Raw genomic sequence first — 27,453 nt, 5'->3', positions numbered from 1 at the left:
AGTTGCCCAAAATCTTAACTCATTCCAATATTAACCTAAAAGTTCAAGTCCAAAGTCTCATCTGAGACAAGGCAAGTCCCTTCCACCTATGATCCTGTAAAATCAAAAGCATATTAGTTACTTTCTAGATATAATGAAGGTTCAGGCATTGGGTAAATACTGCATTCCAAAAGGGAGAAATTGGCCAAAACAAATGGGTTATAGGCCCCATGCAAGTCCAAAATCCAAAAGGGAAGTCATTAAAACTTAAAGTTCCAAAATAATCTCCTTTGACTCCACGTTTCACATCCAGGGCATGCTGATGCAAGAGGTAGGCTTCCAGGGCATAGGGGAGCTCTGCTCCTGTGGCTTTGCAGGGTAAAGCCCCACTTCAGGATGTTTTCATAGGCTGGCATTGAGTGGCTGTAGCTTTTCTAGGTGCAAGGTGTAAGCTGTTGGTAGGTCTACCACTCTGGAATCTGAAGAATGGTGGCCATCTTCTCATTGCTCCAACAGGTAGTGCCCAGTGGGAACTCTGTATGGGGCTCTGACCACACATTTTCCTTCCACACTGTCCTGGTAGTTTCCCTACGAGGGCTCTGCCCCTGCAGCAAACTTCTGCCTGGACATCCAGGTGTTTCCATACATCCTCTGAAATCCAGGTGGAGGTTCCAGAACCTCAATTCTTGACTTCTGTGCACACACAGGCCCAATACCATATGTAAGCCACCAAGGCTTGGGGCTTGCACCTCCGAAGCAACAGTCTGAGTGGTACATTGCACCCTTTTAGCCATGGCTGGAGCTGAAGCAGCTGGGATGCAGGACACCATGTCCTGAGGCTGCACACAGAAAGGGGAGCCATCCTATGAAATCATTCCCTCCCAGGTCTCCAGGCTTGTGATAACATGCCTTGGAGACATTTTCCCCATTGTCTTGGTGATTAACATCTGGCTGCTCATTACTTATACAAATTTCTGGAGCTAACTTGAATTTCTCTCCAGAAAATGGGATTTTCTTTTTTATCATATTGTCAGTCTCTAATTTTTTTAATTTTTATACTCTGCTTCCTCTTTAATGCTTTGCTGCTTAGAAAGATTTTTCCTCCAGGTACCCTAAATTGTCTCTCTCAATTTCAAAATTCCACAAATCTCTAGAGCAGGGCAAAATGCCACCAGTTTCTTTGCACAGCAAGAGTGACTTTTACTCCAGTTTCCAACAAGTTCCCTATCTCCATTTGAGACCACCTAAGCCTGGACTTCATTGTCCATATCACTATCTGCATTTTTGTCAAAGCCATTCAACAAACCTCTAGAAAGTTTCAAACTTTTCCACATTTTCTTATCTTCTTCTGAGCCCTCCAAACTCTGCCTGTTACTCAGTTCCAAAGTTGCTTCCACATTTTCAGTATCTTTACAGCTGGACTCCACTCTCTGTGGTACCAATTTATTGTATTAGTCCATTCTCACACTGCTGTAAGAACATACCCGAGACTGGGTAATTTATAAAAGAAGGAGATTTAATTGACTCACAGTTCTGCAGGGTTGGGGAGGCCTCAGGAAACGTACAATCATGATAGAAGGGGAAGCCGACACATCAGTCTCACAAGGTGGCATGTGAGAGAAGAATGAGAGCTGAGTAAAGTGGGATCCCCTTACAAAACTATGAGATCTGGTGAGAACTTAGTTAAGGGAACTGCCCCCATGATTTAATTTCCCCACACCAGGTCCCTCCCATGACACGTAGGGATTATGGGAAGCACAATTCAAGATGAGATTTGGATGGAGACATAGCCAAACCATAGCATAACCCTCATGCTAACTTTATGAAGTAAAAACCATTATTTGTTCCTGTTACAGACATAGGTAACCGAAATATTTATACATTAAAAACCTTTCTTAGAGTCAAATCTAACTTTCTTAGAGTTAGGTAACAGAGATAGAAATCACATCTATGTCTAGCTAACCCTGGAGTACAAAGTCTTCATCACTGAGTCATTCTGATCTAATGGGATAATTAACTATGAAATTCACCCTGCCTGAGAAAACAGAACACTGTCTAGCATGGAAACAACTGGTTTGGGGAATGGTAGTCTAGTCGAGATTGACTTTATAAATATTGTGTGGCTGACAAGGATAGTAACAACCCTATAGGAGTTCTCGATATTAAGAACATTAAGAACAATTAAGATATTAAGAACATGACACCTTTGTAATATTAAAAAGCAGTCTATCATTTTTATATTAGTGATAAGGTTCTTACAGCAAAATGCTTTAGACTTAGAATATCACAAAGGATAAAATTACTAGTAATGATTACCTCTAGATTTGATATATAAATCAGATTTTCAACTTTTCCTGTTACATTGCTGTTTAACGGCGGTCATGTTTTTAGCTTTTCTGGGCCTCCAGTTACTTAAAATAAGTATAATAATGCAAATTGACCACCAAAGTCTGTTTAACATATAAGCAATATAACTGCTCATAAGAGGTTGTAAAGTAATGTGCTATTTAAATGTAGTATCGTAATGTTGTCCCCATTGACTGCATGAAGGTGCAGACTAGTAAGTCACTATTGTCCATATCAGCAATGAGCCAAGTGTTTGGGGTTTAAATAATGGCTTTATCCTCTGGCTCCATTAAAATGTAATATTTCTGCTTTTCTCTCAGGCATGATGTGTAGTAAAATCAATAAATATTTTAAATCACACACACATAAAACTTGAAATTAGAGAGGCTATATTCCATTACCAAGTCGTACTTACTATTTATATTTTTAAAACCTGCAAATATTTGAATAAAGGATGTGTGATCATTACATATTGCATTTAAGTTATTACCTAACTTTCAAAAATTTTTATGCAGAATGTATACATAAAAACAGTAATAAGAGCAGATGAATGCATATTTAAGTAATTTACTGTTTGTATTAAGTACTATTAAATATTCTTTAATTTTCTACATGCTTTCATAGCTATTTTTTAAATTAACATTAACCAGATTTTAAAATGCACATTGCATTCCTAATATACTCTGACATTTAACAAACTACTTATGCTTTTATGAAGCAAGCATTTAAATTAAGGTACTAATCACTGTAAGCTAAAAAAGATGTGGCATTATGTATTTTTAGATTTTTATTATCTATTGATTCAACACATAAATTGCAGTATCTGAAGAATAATATTGAAGATATTTTATTTTGGCAAAATTAAAATAGAATATAAATATAAATATAAAATTAAAATAGAGTATTTAAAGCAGTTTTATTTGTTTTAATGCCAGCTCAAAAATACATTTTCTTCAAAATGATTCAACTGACTAAAATTTAAAAAGTAGTGATCTTCTATTTCCCACAGAGCAATTACATCTTTAACGTAGAAATAATTATATCTTATTTATATGGCTAAACATAGTGTTTCCTTAAATACATTTGGCTGAAGAAAACAACTTTCTGGAAATTAGAGACATTTTATTTCATCTGGCTATATTTTAAATATACAAATGAATGGTCATTAGTGCTCTACATACATAGAGTCCTTCAGCTGATGAAATATGATTGCTGTTTTCTCTTCTGCATGTATTTGGAAAGTTAAACAGCTTTGTTGCATGTAATGAAAATCGCTGGCCTAACTTTCTCTTCAAGAAAAATTCTGACAAAATAAAATAAACATTCAACCAAATAGCCATGCTGTGTAAATTTGTAAAGATGTTAATATAAACTCTTCATTTTCCTTTATAAAGCAAATCTAGTAGAGTCAAATGTTCTATAACTTTATGGTTACATAATTTTGTTCTTGTAGCCCTTGAATTTGCCAACCCTGAGCCAAGTTATTACCAGACTCTGAATGATAGCACCACAGCTAGTGTCTCCCCAGATTTGTCCAGGCTGTGACTTTCTGGGGATGTTGGATATACTAGGATAAATACTAATAATTGTGGGATGAGAAGTAGTTATATAGTACATTGGCACAAAACCCTGCTTAATGATCTGCCACTGATCTGAGGGAATGAATGTGTCTTTACTTTCTATTCCAATATCCTCCCACATGCAGAGTAATATCACATATTTGGAGAAGCTACCAGAATATGAAACAGCATTTTAAAATATTATAAAAGAAACAAAGGCCTAGGGGTCTGCAGTGTAGATTGAATTCTATTCTGGATTTGTGCTAATAGCTAGATTGCTTTTGCAGGTATAAAGATTGAAAAAGCATAGCCTTATTGGAAGGTAAAGTGACTTTGAATGTAAGCCCGCAGAATCAAAAATGCCATTTTATTCTCTCAGGAAAGTCTTACTAAATCAACTTCATTTTAAGGATTGGCCAGGGCTGGGCCAATGAGAGGCACTGCTGAGAAATCAGTCTTGTCCAGGGGGCTCCATGATGCTCAAAACTGGAGCAAGGAAGACAGAATAAGCAAGAAATCACACAGAAAGTCCATGGTACAAATGGCTGAGGAAACCACAGTGAATTCTACATAAGAAGAGGACAGAAATGTGAATCAACTTTAAGGGTCTGAACCAAGAAATTGGAGCTAAGGAGTTAAGCTAAAGCAAATTACTTTTGCACCAGACTAATAGATAAAACGAAATGGAACGGGCTAGAAGTCATTAAGATGACGGCAGAAATGGGAGAATCCTGAGAAACTGTTTTTATGGGCCAGCCTCTCTATGTGATAGTGTGGCATGTCTTAAAAGCCTTGAACTGGGAGAAAAAAATATCATCTATTCAGTCATTAATTTTTCACAGCCAGTGAGACAAATTGGCACTGATGTTGCAGTTGATCACAAATGTTTGAGGTAAAGGAGTTACAGCCATTAAGATATGTGAGGTTCAGAGGACCCCAGCCTCACAAAACCTCTCACTGTCTCTTGGTCTGTTCTGGTTGGGAGACTCCTGATCTTGGTGCTAATAAAATGCAAAATATACATTCCTCACGAAAACCTCATGTTTTCCAAAATCATGAATTATAAACAAGAAGGGTTCTGGCAGGCCCCTCAAACCTATACAATTTGGTTAGAGAATTAGCAACAACAACAACAAAAACCAGTAACTGTGTTACACACTAACACAGCTAAAAAATTGTATTTCTAATAAATAAAACTACTTCAGTAAATACTGTATAGGGTCTTAACTTTCAAGTTGAAGATTACTTGACAACAGTGGATGTAAGGACAGATTGAGGTAGCTGACCTATAGAAACAAGAGAAAAGTCACAATTAGGGGGTAACACAGGCAACACACGTCTAAATCAAGTCAAGAAAATAACTGTAGGCAAATCATCATTGTGTAAAGGACTATATATAACTGCAGCTTGCTGCTTTCAGCTATAATAATACACTTTGCTTGTTATTTTTGGTATAAAATATTAAAGATTTGGGGGGAAAAGCATATGAACCAGAGCAAATTCACATTATACTGACATCGCCCCCCCAATTAAATTGAGCTGATTAAATAACACCTGAAATTGTTAGGGGAGTAAGGAGAAGGGAGAGTGAGCTAAATCTGAAACTGAATTTCAAAGCCCTGAAGCAGAAGAGGCACTGTTGCCCTCTAAGCTGTTCTCCCCACCGAGTCTCAGTCCATTTCTGAAGCATCACGTTGCTCAGAGATCCATCCTATAAGACAATTGTTAGGAGCCAATAGCTATTAGGGATAGTAAATCTCTAATGAGATTTAAAAATATAATATATCTGAAATCATTATGTGCAGTGATGAGGAAATTTAAATTCAATTTTTTACTGATATATATATATTATCATAATTGAAAAATAACCATGTCCTCTGCAATGGAACTTCACTTTAGCAGACAGCATTTGTTGGATTGGAATAAAAATGTTTTCTTTGTGTTAGTTAACCGCAATTAACCACTCTTCATGGAAAGAATATTTAAATTGTGATAATTTTTATAATTCTATAAAGGAAAAAATATATTGAAATTTTTGTGAACAAGCATCCTTACTTCCCTGATCTATGCTCATCACACCAACCTGAAATGTTTCAGAGTATATCATTCTGTAGCATGTCTAATAAGATTAACCAGCAAGAGTGTGTCGAGATGAGAATAACCAGGAAGGAGGAAGCTCTGAAAGCATATCATAAGAGAAATGGTCAAAAATCTGGGCCATATTTTTCCCTAAAACATGCAAGTTGGAAGTAGCTTGATATTTGAAAGGCTGTTATATAGCAGAAGGAAGTAAATCTCGGCTGGTGCAGCAGAAAGCAGAAGTCAGACAATGAATGGAGTATGAGTATAACAAGGACTTACTCATGATTGGAAATGTCCAATATCAAAAGCAGCTACTGGCCAGGCACACTGGCTTATGCCTATAATCCCAGCACTTTGGGAGGCCAAGGTGGGCAAATCAGTTGAGTCTAGGAGTTCAAGACCAGCATGGCCAACATGGTGAAACCCCATATCTACTAAAAAATATGAAAATTATCGAAGTGTGATGGCTCATGCCTGTAATCCCAGCTACTCAGGAGCAGGAGACTGAAGCATGAGAATTGCTTCAACCTGGGAGAGCAGAGATTGCAATGAGCTGACAGAGTGATACTCTGTCCCCTCCTTCCCCTCACATAAAAGCAAATAGTTACATAGGATTTATTTTTACCAATCGTGAAGGTATTCAACTTGAAAAATCAGTGTATCAGGGATGTTTCAAAGGGCATCCCAACACTGAGTGAAATCTGGACAAGATCATCTTTAAGCCATATTCTTTGATGTTCTAAACTTTTACTTCTGATCATTTGGGAATAGTATATGTACTGTGATGCTTTGCCATGTTCATTTGGTTACATGAGTGTTTTTAAAAGTTGGTTGCATATCAAAATCAGGAGCTTTTGAAAAGTGCAAGTACAGATTTCAATGTAAACCTGTTTATTGAATAGTATTTTTGGTGAGGTGGGATCAGGAAATCAGTATTATCAAAGGCAACAGGTGACTGTGCTGCATCTAGACTCCTCTTGAAAGCATGGGGTACCTAAGGTCATAAGAGTGAATTCCATCCCTTTATTGGCTGTTAAGTTTTCAAAATTGTGCTTTTCGGTGACTAAAGTTGGGGCATTTTAATTCAGCACCCAGTCTTATTATGGGATACTTCTTTGTGAAAGGACAGCTAAACAACAATAGTAAGAGTAACAATTGCTTCTAAGATAAGCACTGTACTCAGTACGTCGTGTGCATTCCTTCATTTTATAGGTACAAGCCTATGAGGTCAACCTCTCAATACTGCTTTTGCCACTTTACCAAAGGATTTAACACTGAGACACTTTGTTCCCTAAAATTATAGACTATTAGAAACTGCTGCTTGAAATCAGATCAGTAAAAATGGAACAACCTACACTTGCCTGGAAGATTTGAGTCACTGACACCAAGAAACAGCCTCAATTTTCAACCCAGGTGCAAAGCTTCAGATAAGGGTTTTTCAGACACAATATTCAACATCTATCTTAACTTTGTAGTTTCCAAGGAAACCGAATCCAGAGTCCACTTCTTAACTCAGGCCTGATGTTAACCTCTTTACTTTGAGCATTGCTCATTTTTGGCACTATCAAGATTCTGCCTTATTTAAGTATTGCCTAAACACCATTTTTCCCAAATCCTATTTTTAACCCTGTTTCTTCCTTTGCCTGATAAGATGCTCCATACTTCTACTGCTATGCAATCTCCCTGCATACAACAAGCTAATAAACCTAACTTTGTTGAACTATAAGTATGTCTTTGGTGTACCTTACCAGATGGTCTTCACCAGTAGATATTATAACCTCTAATTTGATGATTAGTAAAAGAAAGTTCAGAAAATAATTAATTTATGCAGGATCACAGAGTAAGTGACAAATCAACCCAGGACTACATGACTTCAAAGCCCATGCTCTTAACAGAATGCATGGTGTCAGAGAATCTTGAAGCTTCAAAAGAAACTAAGGCATGCCATTCTGCTAACTCCACATGGACACTTAGACTAGAATTCACTTATTGTGATATTCCAATCCACTGTCATAAGGGATAGCTTTATCTTTGTTCAGCTGCCAGTCAGCAACTTCTCAGGCTTTCTCTTTTCCCTGAAACTAATATGGACTCAGTATGTTCATGGTGCTTTCTGGATACTCAGGACTTACTGAGACAGTAGTAAGGTAGACACTGCAAATGCTGGTGATATCTAGGCAGCAGCCAATGATGCAGTTATCTTCTCCTCATCATCTTTCTGACAGACCAAAGTATAATCAAATCGCAAAGCACGGTGGCTCACGCATGTAATCCCAGCACTTTGGGAGGCCAAGGCGGGAAAATCACTTGACGTCAGGAGTTTCATACCAGCCTGGCCAACATGGTGAACCCCCCACTCTGCTAAAAACACAAAAATTGGTCAGGCATGGTAGAGCTAGCCTGCAGTCCCAGCTACTCGGGTGGGTGAGGCAGGAGAATCACTTGAACCTGGGAAGCGGAGGTTGCAGTGAGCCGAGATCCCGCCACTGCATAAAGCCTGGGCGGGCAACAGAGTAAGAATCCGTCTCAAAAAAAACAAAAGTATAATCAAATCAAACAATTACATGTTAAATTTCTGTAGCTGCTGAGAACACAATGCATTAACCCTTCTGCATGTAGTTAATAGAATCCTTCCCTAAAATGAATTATGTGAAAGCATCATCCTTCTCTTTCTTTTCCACCTATATCAAAAAGTCAGAGCATATGGGTGACTGGTTATTATGCTTAAGCCTCTAGACAACCCTGAGTTATAGTTATCAAAGTATGTGTTATTCAAGCCATCAAAAATCAGAAATATTCACTAATTATATGGCCACTTATCTAATGAATGACCTCTCAATCCCACTAAAGTATCACTTATTGCCTAACAGTGGAATCCTTCTTAAGGCACTGATTTTTGGAAGTTGTAACTATCTAATGCTATATATTGTAAATATAATGGAAGTTAATATCACATAAAAGTCACATACACCATTTCATAAAGTTGATGGAAGTTTTATGAGAGAACCAGTCTGACCAAATACGAAGGAAATACTAAAGTGTAGCTGGAAGTTGTACATCCTTTAACAATTGAAGAGAAAATTGATGGGACTGGATCTTCAAAAGACAATAATTTAGATAGCAAAAGAATAAAAAAGGCTTCAAAAATTATGAAATTTCTTGAAGAGTTTTGAAAAAATAAATCTCTTTGTGATTGTGGAATGAGATTGTTAAAATAATTGCATAAACACACACATATATGAATTAACACTTTGTTATTCATGCTGAGTTAACATGTGGTTGCAAATATATCCTCACGATAATAAGATTATGTTTCTTGTTCAAGAAAAATTTTTAACTACGGCGTTTCTTTATTTTATTATTATCATACTTTAAGTTCCGAGATACATGCACAGAGTGGGCAGGTTTGTTTCATAGGTATACACCTGCCATGGTGGTTTGCTGCACCCATCAACCTGTCATTTACATTAGGTATTTCTCCTAATGCTATCCCTCCCTTAGGCCCCCACCCACGGACAGGTCCCGGGTGATGTTTCCCTTCCTGTGTCCATGTGTTCTCATTGTTCAACTCCCACTTATGAGTGAGAACAAGCAGTGTTTGTTTTCCATTCTTTAGTTAGCTTGCTGAGAATGATGCTTTCCAGCTTCATCCATGACCCTGAAAAGGACATGAACTCATTCTTTTTTATGGCTGCATAGTATTCCATGTTGTATAAATGCCATATTTTCTTTATCCAGTCTATCATTGATAGGCATTTGGGTTGGTTCCAAGTCTTTGCTATTGTGAACATGGATGCGATAAACATACGTGTGCATGTGCCTTTATAGTAGGATGACTTATAATCCTTTGGGTATATATCCAGTAATGGGATTGCTGGATCAAATGGTATTTCTGGTTCTAGATCCTTGAGGAATTGCCACACTGTCTTCCACAAGGGTTGAACTAATTTACACTCCCACCGTCAGTGTAAAAGAGTTCCTGTTTCCCCACATCCTCTCCAGCAACTGTTGTTTCCTGTCTGTTTAATGATTGCCATTCTAACTGGCATGAGATGGTATCTCATTGTGGTTTTGATTTGCATTCCTGTAATGACCAGTGATAATGAGCTTTTTTCCTGTTTGTTGGTTGCCTAAATGTCTTCTTTTGAGAAGCCTCTGTTCATATCCTTTGCTCACTTTTTGTGGGGTTATTATTTTCTTCAAATTTATTTAAGTTATTTGTAGATTCTGGATATTAGCCCTTTGTCAGATGGATAGATTGCAAAAATTTTCTCCCATTCTGTAGGTTGCTTATTCACTCTGATGATAGTTTATTTTGCTGTGCAGAAGCTATTTAGTTTAACTAGGCTGTCAATTTTGGCTTTTGTTGCCATTGCTTTTGGTGTTTTAGTCATGAAGTTTTTGTCCATGCCTATGTCCTGAACATTATTGCCTAGGTTTTTATATGGGGTTTTTATGGTTTTAGGTCTTACATTGTTTTTAATCCATCTTGAGCTAATTTTTGTATAAGGTGTAAGGAAGGGGTCCAGTTTTAGTTTTCTGCATTTGGCTAGCCAGTTTTCCCAACACCATTTATTAAACAGTGAATCCTTTCCCCATTGCTTGTTTTCATCAGGTTTGTCAATGATCACATGGTTGTAGATGTGTGGTGTTATTTCTGAAGCCTCTGGTCTGTTCCATTGGTCTATATACCTGTTTTGGTACCAGTACCATGCTGTTTTGGTTACTGTAGCCTTGTAGTATAGTTTGAAGTCAGATAGCATGATGTCTCCAGTTTTTTCTTTTTACTTAGGATTTTATTGGCTATATGGGCTCTTTTTTGACTCCATATGAAATTTAAGTCGTTTTTTATAATTCCTTAAAGAAAGTCAGTGGTAGCTTGATGGCAACAGCATTGTATCTATAAATTACTTTGGGCAGTATGACCATTTTCATGATATTGATTCGTCCTATCCATGAGCATGGAATGTTTTTTCATTTGTTTGAGTCCTCTCTTATTTCCTTGAGCAGTGGTTTGTAGTCATCTCTAAAGGGGTCCTTCACATCCTTGTAAATTGTATTCCTAGGTATTTTAATCTCTTTGTTGCAATTGTGAATGGGAGTTCACTCATGATTTGGCACTCTATTTGTCTGTTAGTAGTGTATAGGAATGCTTATGATTTTTGCACATTGACTTTGTATGATGTGACTGCTGAAGTTGCTTATCAGCTTAAGGAGATTTTGGGCCGAGACACTGGAATTTTCTAAATATACAATCATGTCATCTTCAAACATAGACAATTTGACTTCCTCTCTTCCTATCTGAATACCTTTTATTTATTTATTTATTTTTATCTTCCCTGATTGCCCTGGCCAAAACTTCTAATACTCTGTTGAACAGAAGTGGTAAGAGAGGGCATTCTTGTCTTGCACTGGTTTTCAAAGGGAATGCTTCCAGCTTTTGCCCATTTCGTATGATATTGGCTGTTGTTTTGACATACATTTCCTCAATACCTAGTTTCATGAGGAGACATGGAAGCTAGATCAGAGACTGGAATTAAGTGAAGTGCTGATGTGTGCAGACAATAAGGAGGTACAACCAAAGTTGGGTTGGGGGAAAGGCCAGCTACGTAAGAGAAGTGAGAGTGAGGACTGCCCGGAGGCTCACATGTTTCTTATCAGGAAAGGGGGTCCAGAGTTTTTATGATCCAGAGCTACTTGTTAACAGAAAACATTTAGAAGTAATCAACTTTAAATAGGTACCAACCATGAAGGGGTGTTGAATTTTATCAAAGGCCTTTTCTGCATCTATTGAGATAATGATGTGGTTTTTGTCATTGGTTCTGTTTATGTGATGGATTACGTTTATTGATTTGCATATGGTGAACAAGCCATGCATCCCAGGGATGAAGCCAACTTGATCATGGTGGATCAGCTTTTTGATGTGCTGTTGGATTCGATTTGCCAGTATTGTATTGGATATTTTCTCATTGATGTTCATCAGGGATATTGGCCTGAAATTTTCTTTTTATGTTGTGTCGCTGCCAGGTTTTGGTATCAGACGCTGGCATCGTAAAATGAGTTAGGGAGAAGTCCCTCTTTTTCTATTGTTTGGAATATTTCAGAAGAAATAGTTTCAGCTCTTCTTTCTATCTCTGGTAGAATTTGGCTGTGAATCCATCTGGTCCTGGACTTTTTGTTGTTGTTGTTGTTAGTAGGTAATTAATTTTACTGCTTCAATTTCAGAACTTGTTATTAGTCTATTCAGGGATTTGACTTCTTCCTGATTTAGTCTTAGGAGGGTGTATGTATTCAGGAATTTATCCATTTCTTCTAGATTTTCTAGCTATATGCATAGAGGTGTTTATAGTATTCTGTGATAGTTTGTATTTCTGTGGGATTAGTGGTGATATCCCCTTGATCATTTCCTTTTGTGTCTCTTTGATTCTTCTGGCTAGCACTCAATTTTGTTGATCTTTTCAAAAAACCAGATTCTGGATTCATTGATTTTTTGAAGGGTTTTTCATGTTTCTATCTTCTTCAGTTCTTCTCTGATCTTAGTTATTTTTTGTCTTCTGCTAGCTTTTGAATTTGTTTGCTCTTGCTTCTCTCATTCTTTTAATTGTGATGTTAGGGTCTTGATTTTAGATCTTTCCCGCTTTCTCCTGTGGTAATTTAGTGCTATACATTTCCCTCTAAATACTGATTTGGCTGTGTCCCAGAGATTCTGGCACATTATATCTTTGTTCTCATTGGTTTTGAGGAACTTATTTATGTCTGCCTTAATTTTGTTATTTACTCAGTCATTGTTCAGGAGCAGGTTGTTCAGTTTCCATGTAGTTGTGTGGTTTTGAGTGAGTTTCTTAATTCTGAATGCTAATTTGATTGAACTGTGGTCAGAGAGACTTTTTGTTATGATTTCCATTCTTTTGCATTTGCTAAGGAGTGTTTTACTTCCAGTTATGTGGTCAACTTTAGAATAAGCGCAATGTGGTGCTGAGAGGGATGTATATTCTGTCGATTTGGGTGGAGAGCTCTGTAGATGTCTATTAGGTCCACTTGGTCCAGAGCTGTTAACTACAGCTTTTCCATTCTTCTAATAAACGTTGGTACCTGCTTAAAGTGGATTACTTCTACATGTTTTCTGTTAACAAGTAGTTCTGGATCATAAGAACTCTGGACCCCCTTTCCTGATAAGAAGCATGTGAGCCTCCTGGCAGTCCTCATTCTCACTTCTCTTACACAGCTGGCCCTTCCCCCAACCCCACTTTGGTTGTGCCTCCTTACTGTCTGCACACATCAGCACTTCACTTAATTCCACAATCTCTGAACTGTCTTCCATGACTCCTTCTACTCAAAGAGTGTTTTGTTTACCAGCTCCTTCTGCATCACCTGGGAGCTTGTTAAAAATACAGAATCTCACACTCTATCCTCAATTTCTTTGGCAGGGGGCATGCTAATCTTCCCTGTATCATTTCCATCTTAGTATATATGCTGCTTAAGTGAGCAGTGTATTCCCAGAGTCTGAATTAAAATCTACATTTTCACAAGATCCTCAAGTGATTCATTTGCACCTTAATATTTAAGATGCACTGGTCCAGACAATTGTTAAACACTTTCTGTTATATAGGTTGAGTATTCCTAATCTGAAAATCTAAATCTGAAATTCCCCAAAATCCAAAACATTTTGAATACCAACATGGTGCTCAAAGGAAATGATAATTGAGCATTGTAGATTTCGTATTTTTGGACTAGGGATGCTCAACCAGTAAGTGTAATCCAAATATTTCAAATCTGAAAAAAATTCAAAATCTAAAACACTTCTGGCCCCAAGCATTTGAGATAGGGAACATTCAACTTGTATTGCATTTTTTGAAATCTAGAGATAACTTTTGTCTTTTTTTTCTCTCTTGCCTTTGCATCTAGTCATTCACAAAACCCTGTGTAATGTGCCTAGCCCATGTCTTATTTTTCCCCAGTCTTTCTGCTTTTTCTTTTGCTCACACTGAAATGGCCCTCTAACTACTCTCCCAGCTGGCATTCTCACTTCTCACCCAACCACTAATATTTATTGCATCTTTTCCGAATGATATTCCTTTAAATAACAAACTGGTTTGGTATCATCAGTTTCTTCCTGAAACTCCATAAACACATAGTTGTGGCAGTGTTTAATCTTCTCTTTGGAGAGCTACATGTTCCTGCTACCTCTGCTTCCTGATACCTTTTTTAATTCTCCCTTCCCCTCTTCATGCATTTTTTACCTCCCCCATTCCAAGCTACTCAGATCTCCTAAATAACATGGGATCTTTCACACCTCAGCAATGTGTTTTCACGTGCTGTCACCAGTGCTGAAATGGCCTTTCCTTCCTGATCTACTTGGGAAATTTACTGAAACCATGCAAACCCACTATCCCTCTGAAGCCTTCTCTATCCCACCCAAATAGAATTAATTACTAACTAGTTTATGGCTGCATTAGTCTGCTCTCACATTGCTATAAAGAACTACCGGAGACTGGGTAATTTTTAAAGAAAAGGCATTTATTTGACTCACAGTTCTTTAGGCTGTACAGGAACCATGGCTGGGGAGGCGTCAGAAAATGTACAACTATAGTAGAAGGCAAAGGAAAAGCAGGCACATTTTACATGTCTGGCACAGGAGGAAGAGAGGGCAGGGGAGGTGCTACATGGTTTTAAACAACCATATCTCATGAGAACTCATGCCCAATCACAAGAACAGCAAGGGGGAAATCCACACCATGATTCAATCTCCTCCCACCAGGCCCCTCCTCCAATATTGGGAATTACAATTCGACATGAGATTTGGGTGGGGACACAAATCGAAACCATATCAATGACCCATTGCACATTGTATACATTATGGGTCTCATTATATTGAAATTATACTTAGAGCTATGTTTTTTCCTTGTTCCTGTCAGTATCCCACTAGAATGGGACATCTTGAGTCAGAGTGAGCTGTATTAATTCCTGATCTACAGCGTTTAGTGTCTAGCATATAGAGGATGATTGACAAATCCTTATTGAATGCATAAATGCATGTGTCATGTTTCAACATGAAACAGACGTTGCTCCTCAAATAATTCTACATATATTTTTGGTAGGAAAATATTGACTAACATACTGATATTTTGATAGATATTAATAAATATATTATTGAAATGGAAAATACATCAGAGTTAGGATTTTTTTTTATCATTGACATATTTATTAACCAATCCTGTAAGAAAAAGCTATTAATTAGGTTCACATTAACAGTATATTATAATAACAGCTGTTATAAAGAGTTTACAGTTTTTTCAATAACTTCTTGAAAACCCTACAGATTACAATAAAATGTAAATTGTGACTTACGCATGTATGTTTCAACGTTCAGATAAGAAAAAAATTGTTTTGTTTTGTTTTAAAACAGTATTGAATGAGTAGAGAAGTAAATCAGAAGTTCCAAATATGAAGTACAAAGTATTATAATTATCTGTGCTTAAATTGCAGCCATACAGCCTAGGCAATGGTTAAAAATTAGAGCATATGAAAATTACCTGGTGAATTCTTGCAAACCATACTCAAATCCTACTTCAGTGCAGAACACCTAGAAAGGACTCAGTAAAGTTTGGTGAAAGTGCAAGGGAAGAAAGGAGAAAATAAGGAAGAAAAAGAGGAAGAGAAGGAGACAGGTAAAAAAGAAGAAACAAAAGGATGAAAGTAAGAATGTAAGAGAAGAAAGATGGAGAGAGAAGGGGGAAAGGAGAGGGAAAGGAGAGCATGAAGAGGAGGTGGAATGCTTTGCAAAGTTGATCCACTTTCAATCATGGTAAATATCTCAACACTCCTCACTTTATAATGTTTATATAACTTTTTGCAGAGACCTGACAAGAAGCCTCTATACTTGACTTACAGTTTTAGCTCTGTACTTTATGGCTAATTATGTATAAATGTATAATCCAAACTACCTGTTGGATGACGTTTGTTTGTAATTTTGAATCTGTCTTCTTGATAATGCAAGGTTCTCCAAGAACTCAGATATTTCTACTTGACTGCTGTACTTCTCAAGGAAAATACTGTTTTCTTAACAATGGTTACTTCATTTTCACAGTCTCTACATTCAGTGGCCCTATATTATATTCTAGGAAAATATTACTATTTTCTTTTATTAATGAAAAGAGAGATGAAAATGTAAATTACTAGAGCAAAAGATGTATATTGACAAGGAAAGATATAACCTATATGAAAATGTCTACTATTTGGGGTATAGAACCAAAATCCTTATGACTTTAATTTTATCTTATGTTTAGGGCCCACAGTAAATTTTACTGTCAGTTTCTCTGAATGAATTAGAAATTTAGATCTGAATTTGTAAAACTAGCTCAAACGTTATCTTTTCCACTGTGGCCTTTCCTGGCCATTTCACTACGTGGTACTAATTTTACTCCTCCATTATATCCCTATAGGTACTTACAAGTTTGGAACTATTTGAATTCAGTATACATAATCACTTGTATTCTGTTACAATCACAGTTTGATAAATTACTCAAAAGAGAAGGCTATATCATACTAATCTTGAATTTTCAGAACAGTATTGTTCCTGCCCCAAAGAATGCACTTAATAAATGTTTAATAGATCAGTGCCTTTAAAGGTCAATGAGAGAGACATACAATACTTCTGCTTATGTTTTTCTGACAACAGAAAATAATACATACTTAAACTGGAAAATGTGGAGAGAACAAAAAATATTGAGTAGCAGAAAAAAATCAGCTATCTAGTTTCAATAACAAGAGATAACCTTTATCAACACTTTTTCCTTTACTTATCTATTGCTAAGTTCAGGTATAAGGCATTGGTCTCTTTTCAGATGAGTATTTGCAAAGGGGATTGTTTTTAAATTGAGTTACTTATGTCCTCCTGAAACAGTTTTTATAAAGTTAAAAGTGTTTAATTGCAATGAAGCCAAAAAGGGCAATTTAAGGAAGTAAAGGGTTTATACAGCTTCATCTATGTGGTGGTTATTTTAATGAACCAGCCTTAACTGTTTCTGTGAACCTCTGATAAAACTGTGTAACTCTTAGGATGCTTTCAGTGATAAAGTATGCCTGACTTATTTCAACACCATATTTTTAGATATTTACATTTAACTATCTTTGTCTGCCAAGAGCTTTCAAAACACAAAATAACCTTTACTACACATATTGATGAGAGGACCGTGATGACAAACAGTGTATCTGTGCTACTACATAAAACCCTTCTCTGCAGATCTCCTATTTGCATGAATTTGTTAAAAAGCAGGCTGCAAATGTAATCTTCTCTCATACTTTGATATTTGGGGTTGTTTACTACCACCAGATTTTGGGTACCTGCTAAACATACATTTTATATGCCATGAGGGAGATAAGCTTTATGAAACAACTCATAACAACTTTTCAGAAAATTGCACATTTGAAGATCCAATTTTGTTCTTTCACACAACCACTGAAAAACAGTCTCCTTTCTGATCACCAGGCAATTTCCCAATCTCTTTAGAATTTCTCTTTCTAAACAATTTCTTCCAGAAAAGCTTTTGGAAATAATTTAACACTTCAGTCTGCCCTAGTGAGATGGGCGAATTAGAAAAATCTGAAAATAGATTCCAGTGAAAATAAAGCAGGGGGACCAAGACTTTACCTGAGTGTCAATGCCTCCCTGGTGAGAGCTTGGCTCCATCACATTCGAAGACAAACTCAATAACAGAAGACATGTTGCTTTTAATTTTTGTGCGCAGCTTTAAGCACTCACTTACTGATAGAGCACGCAAATCACTAAGCTATAATACTTCACACACATAATTCTAATTATATTAAAAAGACATAATTTGAAATCAATATTGGCTATTTTTTGCATAAATATGAAAGTGAGTATGTGACTGAGACACAGTGAGATAGCATAACTAAGAACACACTCTCTAGGATATGACTATGGGGGTTCATTTACTGGTCTTGTCATTTATTAGCTATACGACCTCAGTTAAAATATTTCACCTCTCAGTGCCTCAGCTCCTTAACTGTAATCTGGTTACAATAACAATACTACCTCATCAGGTTTGTCTGAGGATTAAACAACTTTATACATGTAAAGTTCTCAGACTAGTGCCTGGCTGCCAGGCTTAAATAAGGAAGCTCCTCAATAAAACATAGGATGGGCATATTTTATATACTTTCTAGAATGTTTGAAGTCAAGCCCTATGAACAAACCATATTAGAAAGATGAATATTTAAACTCTAAAGATAAACTTTTAGATTGTTAATTTACTCCAAAGTTTGATGAACTTCGCTTGTCACTAACAGTATATGTCCTTATTCTTTCTTCCATGAAGATGGGTAGAAGATGCATACATTTCTTTCACATAGTGATGACAAACATTCATTGAGCACTGATCATGTTCCAGACCCTGTAATAGGTAGGGTAGCAGTTTATTTTGTTCTCATAAATACCAAAAGAGTAGCATCACTTATTATCCCCAACATACACATGAGAACACAGCAGCTCTGGGAGGTCACACGACCAGTCATCTCCTAGTGCCAGAACAGGGAGTGAAAGGGTACATGTGAGACTGCAGGGCTAGATACCGGCTCTTGAGAGTGGCACTATTTTATGAAAGGGGCTAGATGGGAAATTCAGTCTAACATCTCTATTTCCTATTTGAAGAACCTCAGACCCAGAGCAAGGTAGTGACTAAGCTGAAGGCTTCTGTCACTGCACTCTGTATTCTTTTTTTTTTTTTTCTAGACTAATCCTGGATTTATATTTTCCCACTTCTTCAATTTTGAGTAGAAAGAGGAAAAAAAAACCTGTTTGCCTTGAATATATATTTCTCTCCCACACATCCATTTTTTCTCCTTTGAAGTAGCAACAACAGCTGCCAAGGGAGGATCCCCCGGGCTTATAGAGCATCAGTCAGCTTCACAGATGAAGGCAAAGATGAGAAGACAGAAATCCTTCCTTTAAAGAACTTCGCAAATGTTTTTCATTCTAAATTCATTCTTTCATTAGTGAATACTTTTAAGGCAATATTGAAACCTCAAGGCAAAAACAGCAAAGCACTGAATTCTAGGACCTACAAGTGGTCCCTAATTGGTTGCCAAGGGCTGAACTGAAGGAGATTTGGGTGAACGGAGACTCGGATCTCTACTTTCTCTAAATCATTCTTTAAAAAATATCTGTCTTTTTAAAATGTTATATTTATTGAGAGTGTACAACATGTTACTTGATATACATATAGATAGTGAAATGGCTTTTTAAAAATATTCTTTACATAGCATACAGTCCCTTCTACCATCCCTATGCTATTAGTGAAAAATTTGGCTAGTCAAAGGCAAGAAGAAAAGATTGCTTCCATATTTATATAGAGTTCCAGTGACTCTTAAAGCCTATCAACAGAAGACAGAATCAAAGTTGGAGCTAGTACTTCTTGGCTTAGACCCAAAGTGCTTGCATTCTACCTGTGGAAAATGGAAGGAAAAGACACGCACAACTACAAGCATAATGTTTCAAACTTTTCACTATCCATTACCCACATATACATCCGTCACGTGCACATAAAAACATACGTGCAAAACACAATACTGGAATATATTGTACCGGTTTATTTTGCAAGAATGGGTTCTACTGTATATTCACATTAAAAGTGTTTTGTTTTGTTTTTTTTTAACTGAGAGCAGGCCAGAAATTAAATAGTAACATATACATTTATCCATTCATCTCATAAATATTTATTGTGAAACTACTATGTGCTAGACACTCTTCTAGGCTAAGAATACCCCAGTAAGGAAATCAGGAATCATTTATCCCTCATGGAGCTTGATTTCTAGTAGAGAAAATATAAGCCAGATGTATAAATAAAATATATAGCTTGCTAACTATATCTAAGGAGAAAAAAAGTAAAGCAGCAAAAGAAGATATAAAGCAACCAGATGACAAGAGTAGACATTTTAGATAGTGTGGCCAGAAAAGACCTTATGAGAGACAATCTTGGGGGAAGGAGAAAAGAAAGTGAGAAGATATTTGAGAGACTGCAGTTCCACGAGAGAAGAGTAAGTGCAAAGGCCCTAAGGTGGAAGACTGTCTTGCATCTCTGAGAAACAGCCAGGGTGACAGAGTGGTTCCAGTGGAGATAACAAAGGGGAGAGTTAAAATAAATGAAATTAGAGTGATGAGAGGAGGCCAGATTATTCAGAACTTTACAGTGCAAGCTAAGTATTTTGACCTTCATCATGACAGAGTGGGTATCTAGGCAGTGGAATAACAAAATCTGATTTATATTTAAATAAGATAATGCTGGTGTGTAGTGATTAAAATGGGCTGAAGTGATATAAGGTCAATAACTCATGCTTTTTTGTTTTTGAGATGGAATCTCACTCTGTTGCCCAGGCTGGAGTGCAGTGGCATGATCTTGGTTGACTGCAACTTCTGCCTCCCAGGTTCAAACAATTCTCCTCCTAAGTAGCTGGGATTACAGGCATGCACCGCCACACCCGGCTTGCTTATTTATTTATTTATTTATTTATTTATTTATTTAATTAATTTGTATTTTTAGTAGAGACAGGGTTTTACCACGTTGCCCAGGCTGGTCTTGAACTTCTGACCTCATGAGGGTGATTCATCCACTTTAGCCTTCCAAAGTGCTGGGATTACAGGCATAAGCCACTGCGCCCGGCCACTCATGACTTTTGTAACAATCCAGATAAAACACAATGGAGGCTTGAATCAGCATAGTGCTGGCGGGGATGGTGCAAAACACTTGAATGTTGGGTATATTTTGAGAGTAGACATTAAAGGACTGGCTGACTGAATTAATAAGAGATGTGGAGGAAAACACATTAAGGTTGAAACTTAACATTTTGGCCTGAGCCACTTAGCCATTGTGTTGCCAATTAACTGAAATGGGAAGACTGCAGGAATGGCTGCATGTGTATTTTTGTTGTTTATCTGTTTGGTAAAATTTTGTTTTCTTTTCTTTTGGGGGTGTGGGGGAGTCATAACAGGAGCTCATTTTTTCAAAGCACTCAATTTAAGATGTCTATTAAACATTGAAGTGGAGATGTCACGTAGATAATTGGATATGCAGGTCTGAATTGATAGAAGAGGTCTGCTGGGAAAAAATGAATTTGGGAATCATTAGCATATAGATGAGGAAGAATCAGCAAATGACACTAAGAAAGGGAGGTCATAAAATTGGAGGAAGACTAGTGAGTGTGGCATCCTTGAAGCCAAGTGAAAAAATTATTTCAAAAAGGAGAAAGTAAAATTCTCATGAATGCTGCTCATAGGTTAAGAAAGCTGGGGACTGAGAATGGACTGCTAGATTAGCAATCTGGGGGTCACTGGTAGCCTGATGAAAGCAGTGTCAGTCGAGTGGAGAAGCATAAACAAAAATGCAATTTGGAAGACAGAAATTGAAGATGGTGAGTATTAATTCTTTCAAGAGGATATGCTGTAAAGGGGGAATGAGAAATGGTAGACCTGGAGATAAAATATGATCAAGAAAGTTTATTTGTTTACATTCAAAGTAGGAAACGTACACTGGTATTATATGATGCTGGGAATGATCTGCTAAAGATGGAAAATTTATTGATGTTAGAAAAAGAGGAAGTAAGAGTTCATTTTGAGTAGGTAAGAGAGATATAACCTAGGGTAGTCTATGCAAAGGGTGGGCCAAGAATTGCAGCATCAGCATCATCTGGGAGCTTGTTAGAAATGCAAATTATTTTGTCCTGCCCTAAAACTAAACCAGACTCAGGTGAGGCTTAGGAATTTGGATCTTAACAGGCTTACAGGTAATTCTTGTGTATGATTGTCCAAAATAACTGATTTATTGCACAAAGGAGAGATCTGCCTTACCTAGGAACACAGTTAATTCATCCATCACAACCAGAAAGAAGGAACAGTATTTGGGCACAGGTGAGGAAGTAAGCAAATATGGTAGTGGGACCTTATGAAAGTTTTCTAGTAATTACCTCGATATTTCAATGAAGAAGGAAACAAAAATGTCAATCAGTCCCTTTCCTCCACTTTGACTTGGACTATTAGCCACAGAGCCACAGGCTAATGCTGTCATGCAGCAAAGTTGTATTACTACTCTCCAAGCTCCACTGAGCTACCCCTTTGCAAAGCTGCAAAACTTTCCACCTTCCCTAGGCCTGATGGTTCCCTCAGCTGGTCTACTCCTTTTGGTTCTCAAATCATGGTATTTCTTATCAAAAATATGGTTGCCATTCATTCTACATTTGACATACTATAGACACTTTCAAAATATATCATCTCATTCAGTTTCTCAAATAACCTTTTCACATTGGTACTTCTATCTTCATTTTACAGATGATAAAATGGAGACTGAGAGACTGACTTAGTCAATGTATCTTTCTAGTTAAGTGGAAAAATCTTGAGGACTATCCACTAAACTGCTTTTAAGGTGCCATCGCAGGTGGAGAGCTGTGTATGTACCTGGTCGTTCTCACACTACACCCCCATCCAGGGTATCCAGCATTCCCCAAGTGATTTCAACACAAATACTCTGTCTTCGACCTCTTCTATTTTATGCTACTCTTCTTATTTTTCCTACTTACCTTGCTAACAAGAGCCCACTGTTTTTTCTAGAGGTCACTCTGATTTAATCAATCAATACAGTTCATTTTTGGATGTTCTACCCAGTTGACAACCTCCTTCTCATCTTTGTTTTCTTCCCTCTTCCTCCCTCTCCTTCAATAATTTCTTCAGCCCCATATTTTTACCTTTACAACTATATCTAATAAGCTACTTTCCCTTCTGCCTGAAGCCATTCATAAATTTAAATTTTGTTTTAAATAATAAAAATAAAGTACAAGTACACTATTTTTTCTTAAAGCTTCTGCTGTTTAGCAAGCAATCTAAATCTCTTCGCATTTTTCCTAAAGCCAAACCTTTAGGTAGCAATTACTTCATTAACTGTTCATTTTCTACCATAGTTTCTGTGGTCATCAGGTTTTTTTCATGTGTTTGATTTTTCATAGCTACCTAGATTGTGTTTTCTAGAAACCTTCCCAAATCTACCACACCTACAGTCCCAAATTAGGAAATATATATTATTATATGTCTGTGCAGGGTCATTAAAGCAACATTTAACTTTTGTTCTACAAATAAAATAACAAATTAAATTTAAATGACAGAACATGCCAATTATATAAAATTACCTATGAGTCATTCTCACTCAATATTTACTTGCTTATTATTTACTATTTAAGTCTATCATGAAATATATTCTCTGGGTAATAAAAAGGACAGGCTACTATAAAAAATCTAATGAATATATCAATAGCTTTCAGCATTCCATGAACAATAATGCACAATTGTAGGTTATATAGTTATTGATCCACTATGAAATTCTACAAAGAAAATAAGTGTGTAGTCATCACATTTTTGTGAGATTATTAGATTTAGTAATATTTCACTATTTACTAGTGATAGAGAGATTTTGATTTGTTATTTTTAAGAATAATTGTATAAGGAATCAAATGTATAGATTGCCATGAATTGAATAAATGGAAATCGTGGTATTTTTAAAACTGTATTTTTAAGTTAACCATTTTTTTTTCATATATGTAGGACACATTATTTTCACTAGGCCATTAAGGTTTTGTGGCCTGTGGAAATTAATTCTTTTCTGAACTCCAGGTGTGAGGCACATTATCATCCAGTGACCCTCTGTACTACAGCTAACTCATATCAGGTGACAGTGAATTCTGTCTTCTTCATAAAGTTATGCCTCTACCTGTATATCTTCTCCTGATGATTGGCACTCGTCATCCAAACCCCCAAATTAAAAATTCTCCCAGGTGATTTCCACTGCCTTACGTTTATTCAATCACTGAGGACTGCCAATTCTCATGCAAACCTCTATGGAATTCATCCTTTTCAACCTCACTGACAGTTTATTATTTCAGGACCTCATCATCTCTTGCCCAAAATGTGAGAGGTATAAGGTCACTTATACCTCTAAGTGACCTTCCTGTCTCTGATAGGCATTGCACTCTCTGCAGCCCCCACCTGTCTATCCTGCATCATGAAAATGACAAAGCAATGATTCACGACGTAAAACGAATGATCTTACTGCTTTGCTTTAAACTCTTGAATTACATACAAGATAATGTCCAAACACTTTTGGGTGACCCTGAAGCCCTTGGAGCTGTTCACAGCCAGCATTTCCAGCCTCATCTCATTGACAGTGGTAATGTTCCCACTCACACACTTCCACGCTTGTGGAAGTTCTGCAACTACCTGGTTGCTTGCTCTGAACACAGTCCACTACTTCCAAATAGACTAATCCCTTCTTCCATTTGCAAACTAGGACTCAACTTTTAAAATGAATAGACGATGAGAATAATCCAAACTATTTAGCCTTTTGCAAATTGCAGTTATTTTTATTTCCCACAACTAATAATTATTGTAATTTGAGCTTTTCTACTTCAATGTGTGTCATTTAAACCTGTTCTAAAAACAACACAATTTAGCTTTTATGTTGTTCATAAACATCGCCGAATCATAAACTTTTCTCATTGTTCTACTTCAATTCTTTAGTGTAGTAATTTGCATCTCTGGAAAATTGCAAGAGGCATTCCATTTGTATTGTTTTTCTCCATTTCTTCCTTTCTTTATAATTTGCAAATAGGAGCACTGTTTTCCCCTGACATTCAATCTTATGTTCTTCCGAAAACGCTATTATTTTGTGGACTGATAGTTCATTAATAAGTATAATTACCATTTGCCATCTCATTTCTTAAATTACCTAGTAATTACATGTATATTATCTTTCAATTTTGGAAATTAAGCCCTTGAAAAGACACCCCCCACCTTTGTTAAAGTCAGGTAGAGTTCCAGGTGTATTTTTCAAACATTAGATTTGTAAATCCACTTTGCTTTTTGTCATTACCACATTATAATACTAATGTAAAATTTCACAAGGCTTTCTGCTAAGTTTAATACATAAATTATTGTGTCTTTATTGGTTTCTTATATGGCGTGATTTTTGAAATAGAAAAGTAATAATATTTGGTTTTCTGGGCACTGTGGTTAAAAAATAGGAGTCAGTTGAAATCATTTGGATATAATTTGAGAAAATGAACTGGCCTGGAATCTAAGCTAATAGTTGCAAGGAGGTTTTGAGGAGCCTGTTAGCATTCACCTGAGTTTAAAGCTGTTTTTGAGGATAAAGTATACCCACACTATAAATATGTATCTCTTTCAATTTTATTAAGGACATGTTCTTTATTTCTCCTGCCAAAACTGTTTAAGAAGAATATATATCTTTGACTGAAGATTCCAAATACAAACAAATCCAGAATTCTCCTAAGAAATCAAAACAATATTTTTCCTTTTTTAAGCAATTCCTTTTCATTTAGTTTTCATTCAGCCATTTTTTGTGTGTCTTTTTTTATATTTTTATTCTAAAGCACATATACTGGGCAAGACAAAGACCTCTGATTTCTTTCATCTGGAACCTGAGATTTGGATGTGAGCAATTTACAGTATTTATGAAAAGAATATAATAAAGTTTCCCATAAACCCTGAATTCCATATACCCCATTTGCCAATGGAATCTAATAAACAGATCATTGAATTTGAGAGCTGGAAGGGGCTTTGGAGAGCATGTATTCCAACATCCATATATTGTAGAAAAACTGAAGCCAAGAAATCTTGTCACTGACCACATAGCTTAACCATAGGAGAACAAAGACTAGATCCTCAGACTTCCTGACTCCAAGTCCTGCGCCTTTTATGCTAAATCCCATGTTCTCTCAAGTTAGAGACTTTCCGTATCAGTGTGTCATTCCTCACGAACTGAAAATAGAGTTCACTGAGTTTCCTGTGTGACTGAACACCTACGAAGCAAAGGCTTCAGTCTCAAAAGCAAAACTGGAAACACATATAAAATTCCTCTAAGAGACGTTTTTCTGCAAGGCTGCCTTTTCTGTCTGTTCAGGTGTAAGATGCCTGAAGGTAATGTTTGCCACAGGCAGTAGCTATTAATCTTTGACTATATTTTTAAAGAAATTATGGTAATTTTATGTTACTTTCTTAAAAAAAAAAGTTATCTCCTACTCTCAATATGATCATCTTGGAAATATTTGCTGACTTTATTTTCATGTTCTTCTTAAAAGCACTCTGTCCTTGCCCAGGGAAATCTGTAGATATTAAGTTTGGTGTTTGAAATGTGCACTTTGGCAGACCTCCATTTAAAGGTGTATTTTTTTTTTAATGAAAGATAAAGAGTAGCTGATTATACTTACACAAACCTCAGAGGAAATGGATTCTGTTGATGGTAACTAAAGTGGAGCTGGGAAAGCTCAAGTTTCCGCCTCCCTCCAACTTCTGCTCTCTGATAATTACCAACTAAGACTATCAAGAATATTTTGTTTGATGATCCAGCAAAACGTCTGGTAAGGGAGGAGAAAGAAGGGCAGGGCACTTCCCACGAGGGTAGGAGAAGGAGATTCTGTAAGCTTTCCCGGGTGATTAGAGCTGGGGAAGTTGATCTCTTTTCATGCTGTGGATGTGGCGCGCTGCAGTCACGCCTCCCGCTGCCAGCCCGGCACCGGGATCCTAATCAGTCACTATGAAAACTCATTAGCTCCACAGCAATGAGTCCTCCACTGCTGAAGCTTGGCGCTGTGCTTAGTACCATGGCAATGATCTCAAACTGGATGTCCCAAACTCTCCCAACCTTGGTGGGACTGAACACCACGAGGCTGTCAACGCCGGATACCTTAGTAAGTTACTTCGGTGGGTTTGGCCATCTTGAGAAGTGAGTGCATTTAGTGGGCTTTGTTTTGTAAATTGCAAAGGCTTAGATTTTGCTTCTCCCTTTACAGGTCGTCTTCAAAAATGTAGTGTCTATATGGTAACTTCAGACATAGATATTTATTTATGAATACTTTATAGTTACAGCCCAAAAATGAACTGCTTGAGAAGTAAAGCTATGAAAGAGAATATTAGAGTCAAATTCTTAGGATGAAAAGCTTTAGTGTAACTATATTACTTGGAAACGTGGGCAATTCTTAAATATGTTTTTTCTTTTACTTTTTTAATATCTGTAAAAATCTTCATAAATTTTCCCACAAAGCAAGCTACAAAATACATTCTGTCAAATCTAGTTTTACTATTGCAGATTCTTCCTTGGAAAGCAATGCCTGTGACTATTTGCAATGAATTCACTCAAAGAAACCAGCGTCTTTTAAGTATAAATGNAAAAAAAAAAAAAAAAAAAACCTCGGCAATTTAAAGCCTGCCCAAAAATCCTTTAAGAAAGCTAAGAAATATGAACAGTATAAAACTTACTTGATAAAAACATCTTTCTGCATTTTTAAATATTTTATAAAGACTCCCTATCACAAATCTATCTTGTATAACCTTCATTCATCTAAAATTAATGGCTTTTTAATTCTCCCTACATTCTAACAAAGTATTTTCTGATAGTTTGAAGCAAGGTTCAGT

General features: G+C 36.6%; 1 protein-coding gene and 1 non-coding gene across 3 annotated transcripts in view; one reads left to right on the top strand and one right to left on the bottom strand.

Annotated features, from left to right (window-relative positions):
* Positions 1–27,453, top strand: part of OLFM3 (olfactomedin 3) — a 205,117-nt gene that overhangs the window by 134,170 nt on the left and 43,494 nt on the right. The window contains exon 1 of one of the 2 annotated variants that reach the window (XM_017547605.2): positions 26,427–26,729. The exons of the other annotated variant lie outside the window; for it this stretch is intronic. Coding sequence (XP_017403094.1) covers positions 26,601–26,729 — 129 coding nt within the window. The 5' untranslated portion in view covers positions 26,427–26,600. Of the gene's footprint in view, positions 1–26,426; positions 26,730–27,453 lie in introns of those variants that run through there. 2 annotated transcript variants of the gene reach the window in all.
* Positions 13,351–13,455, bottom strand: LOC119473985. Its single transcript, XR_005203267.1, has one exon. It is a non-coding gene; the product is annotated as a U6 spliceosomal RNA (small nuclear RNA).

This window comes from Cebus imitator, unplaced genomic scaffold (genome assembly GCF_001604975.1).
Source record: "Cebus imitator isolate Cc_AM_T3 unplaced genomic scaffold, Cebus_imitator-1.0 Scaffold199, whole genome shotgun sequence".
Lineage (NCBI taxonomy): Eukaryota > Metazoa > Chordata > Mammalia > Primates > Cebidae > Cebus > Cebus imitator.
Note: the sequence above shows the minus strand (reverse complement) of the source record. Positions and strands in the feature narration are given on the sequence as shown.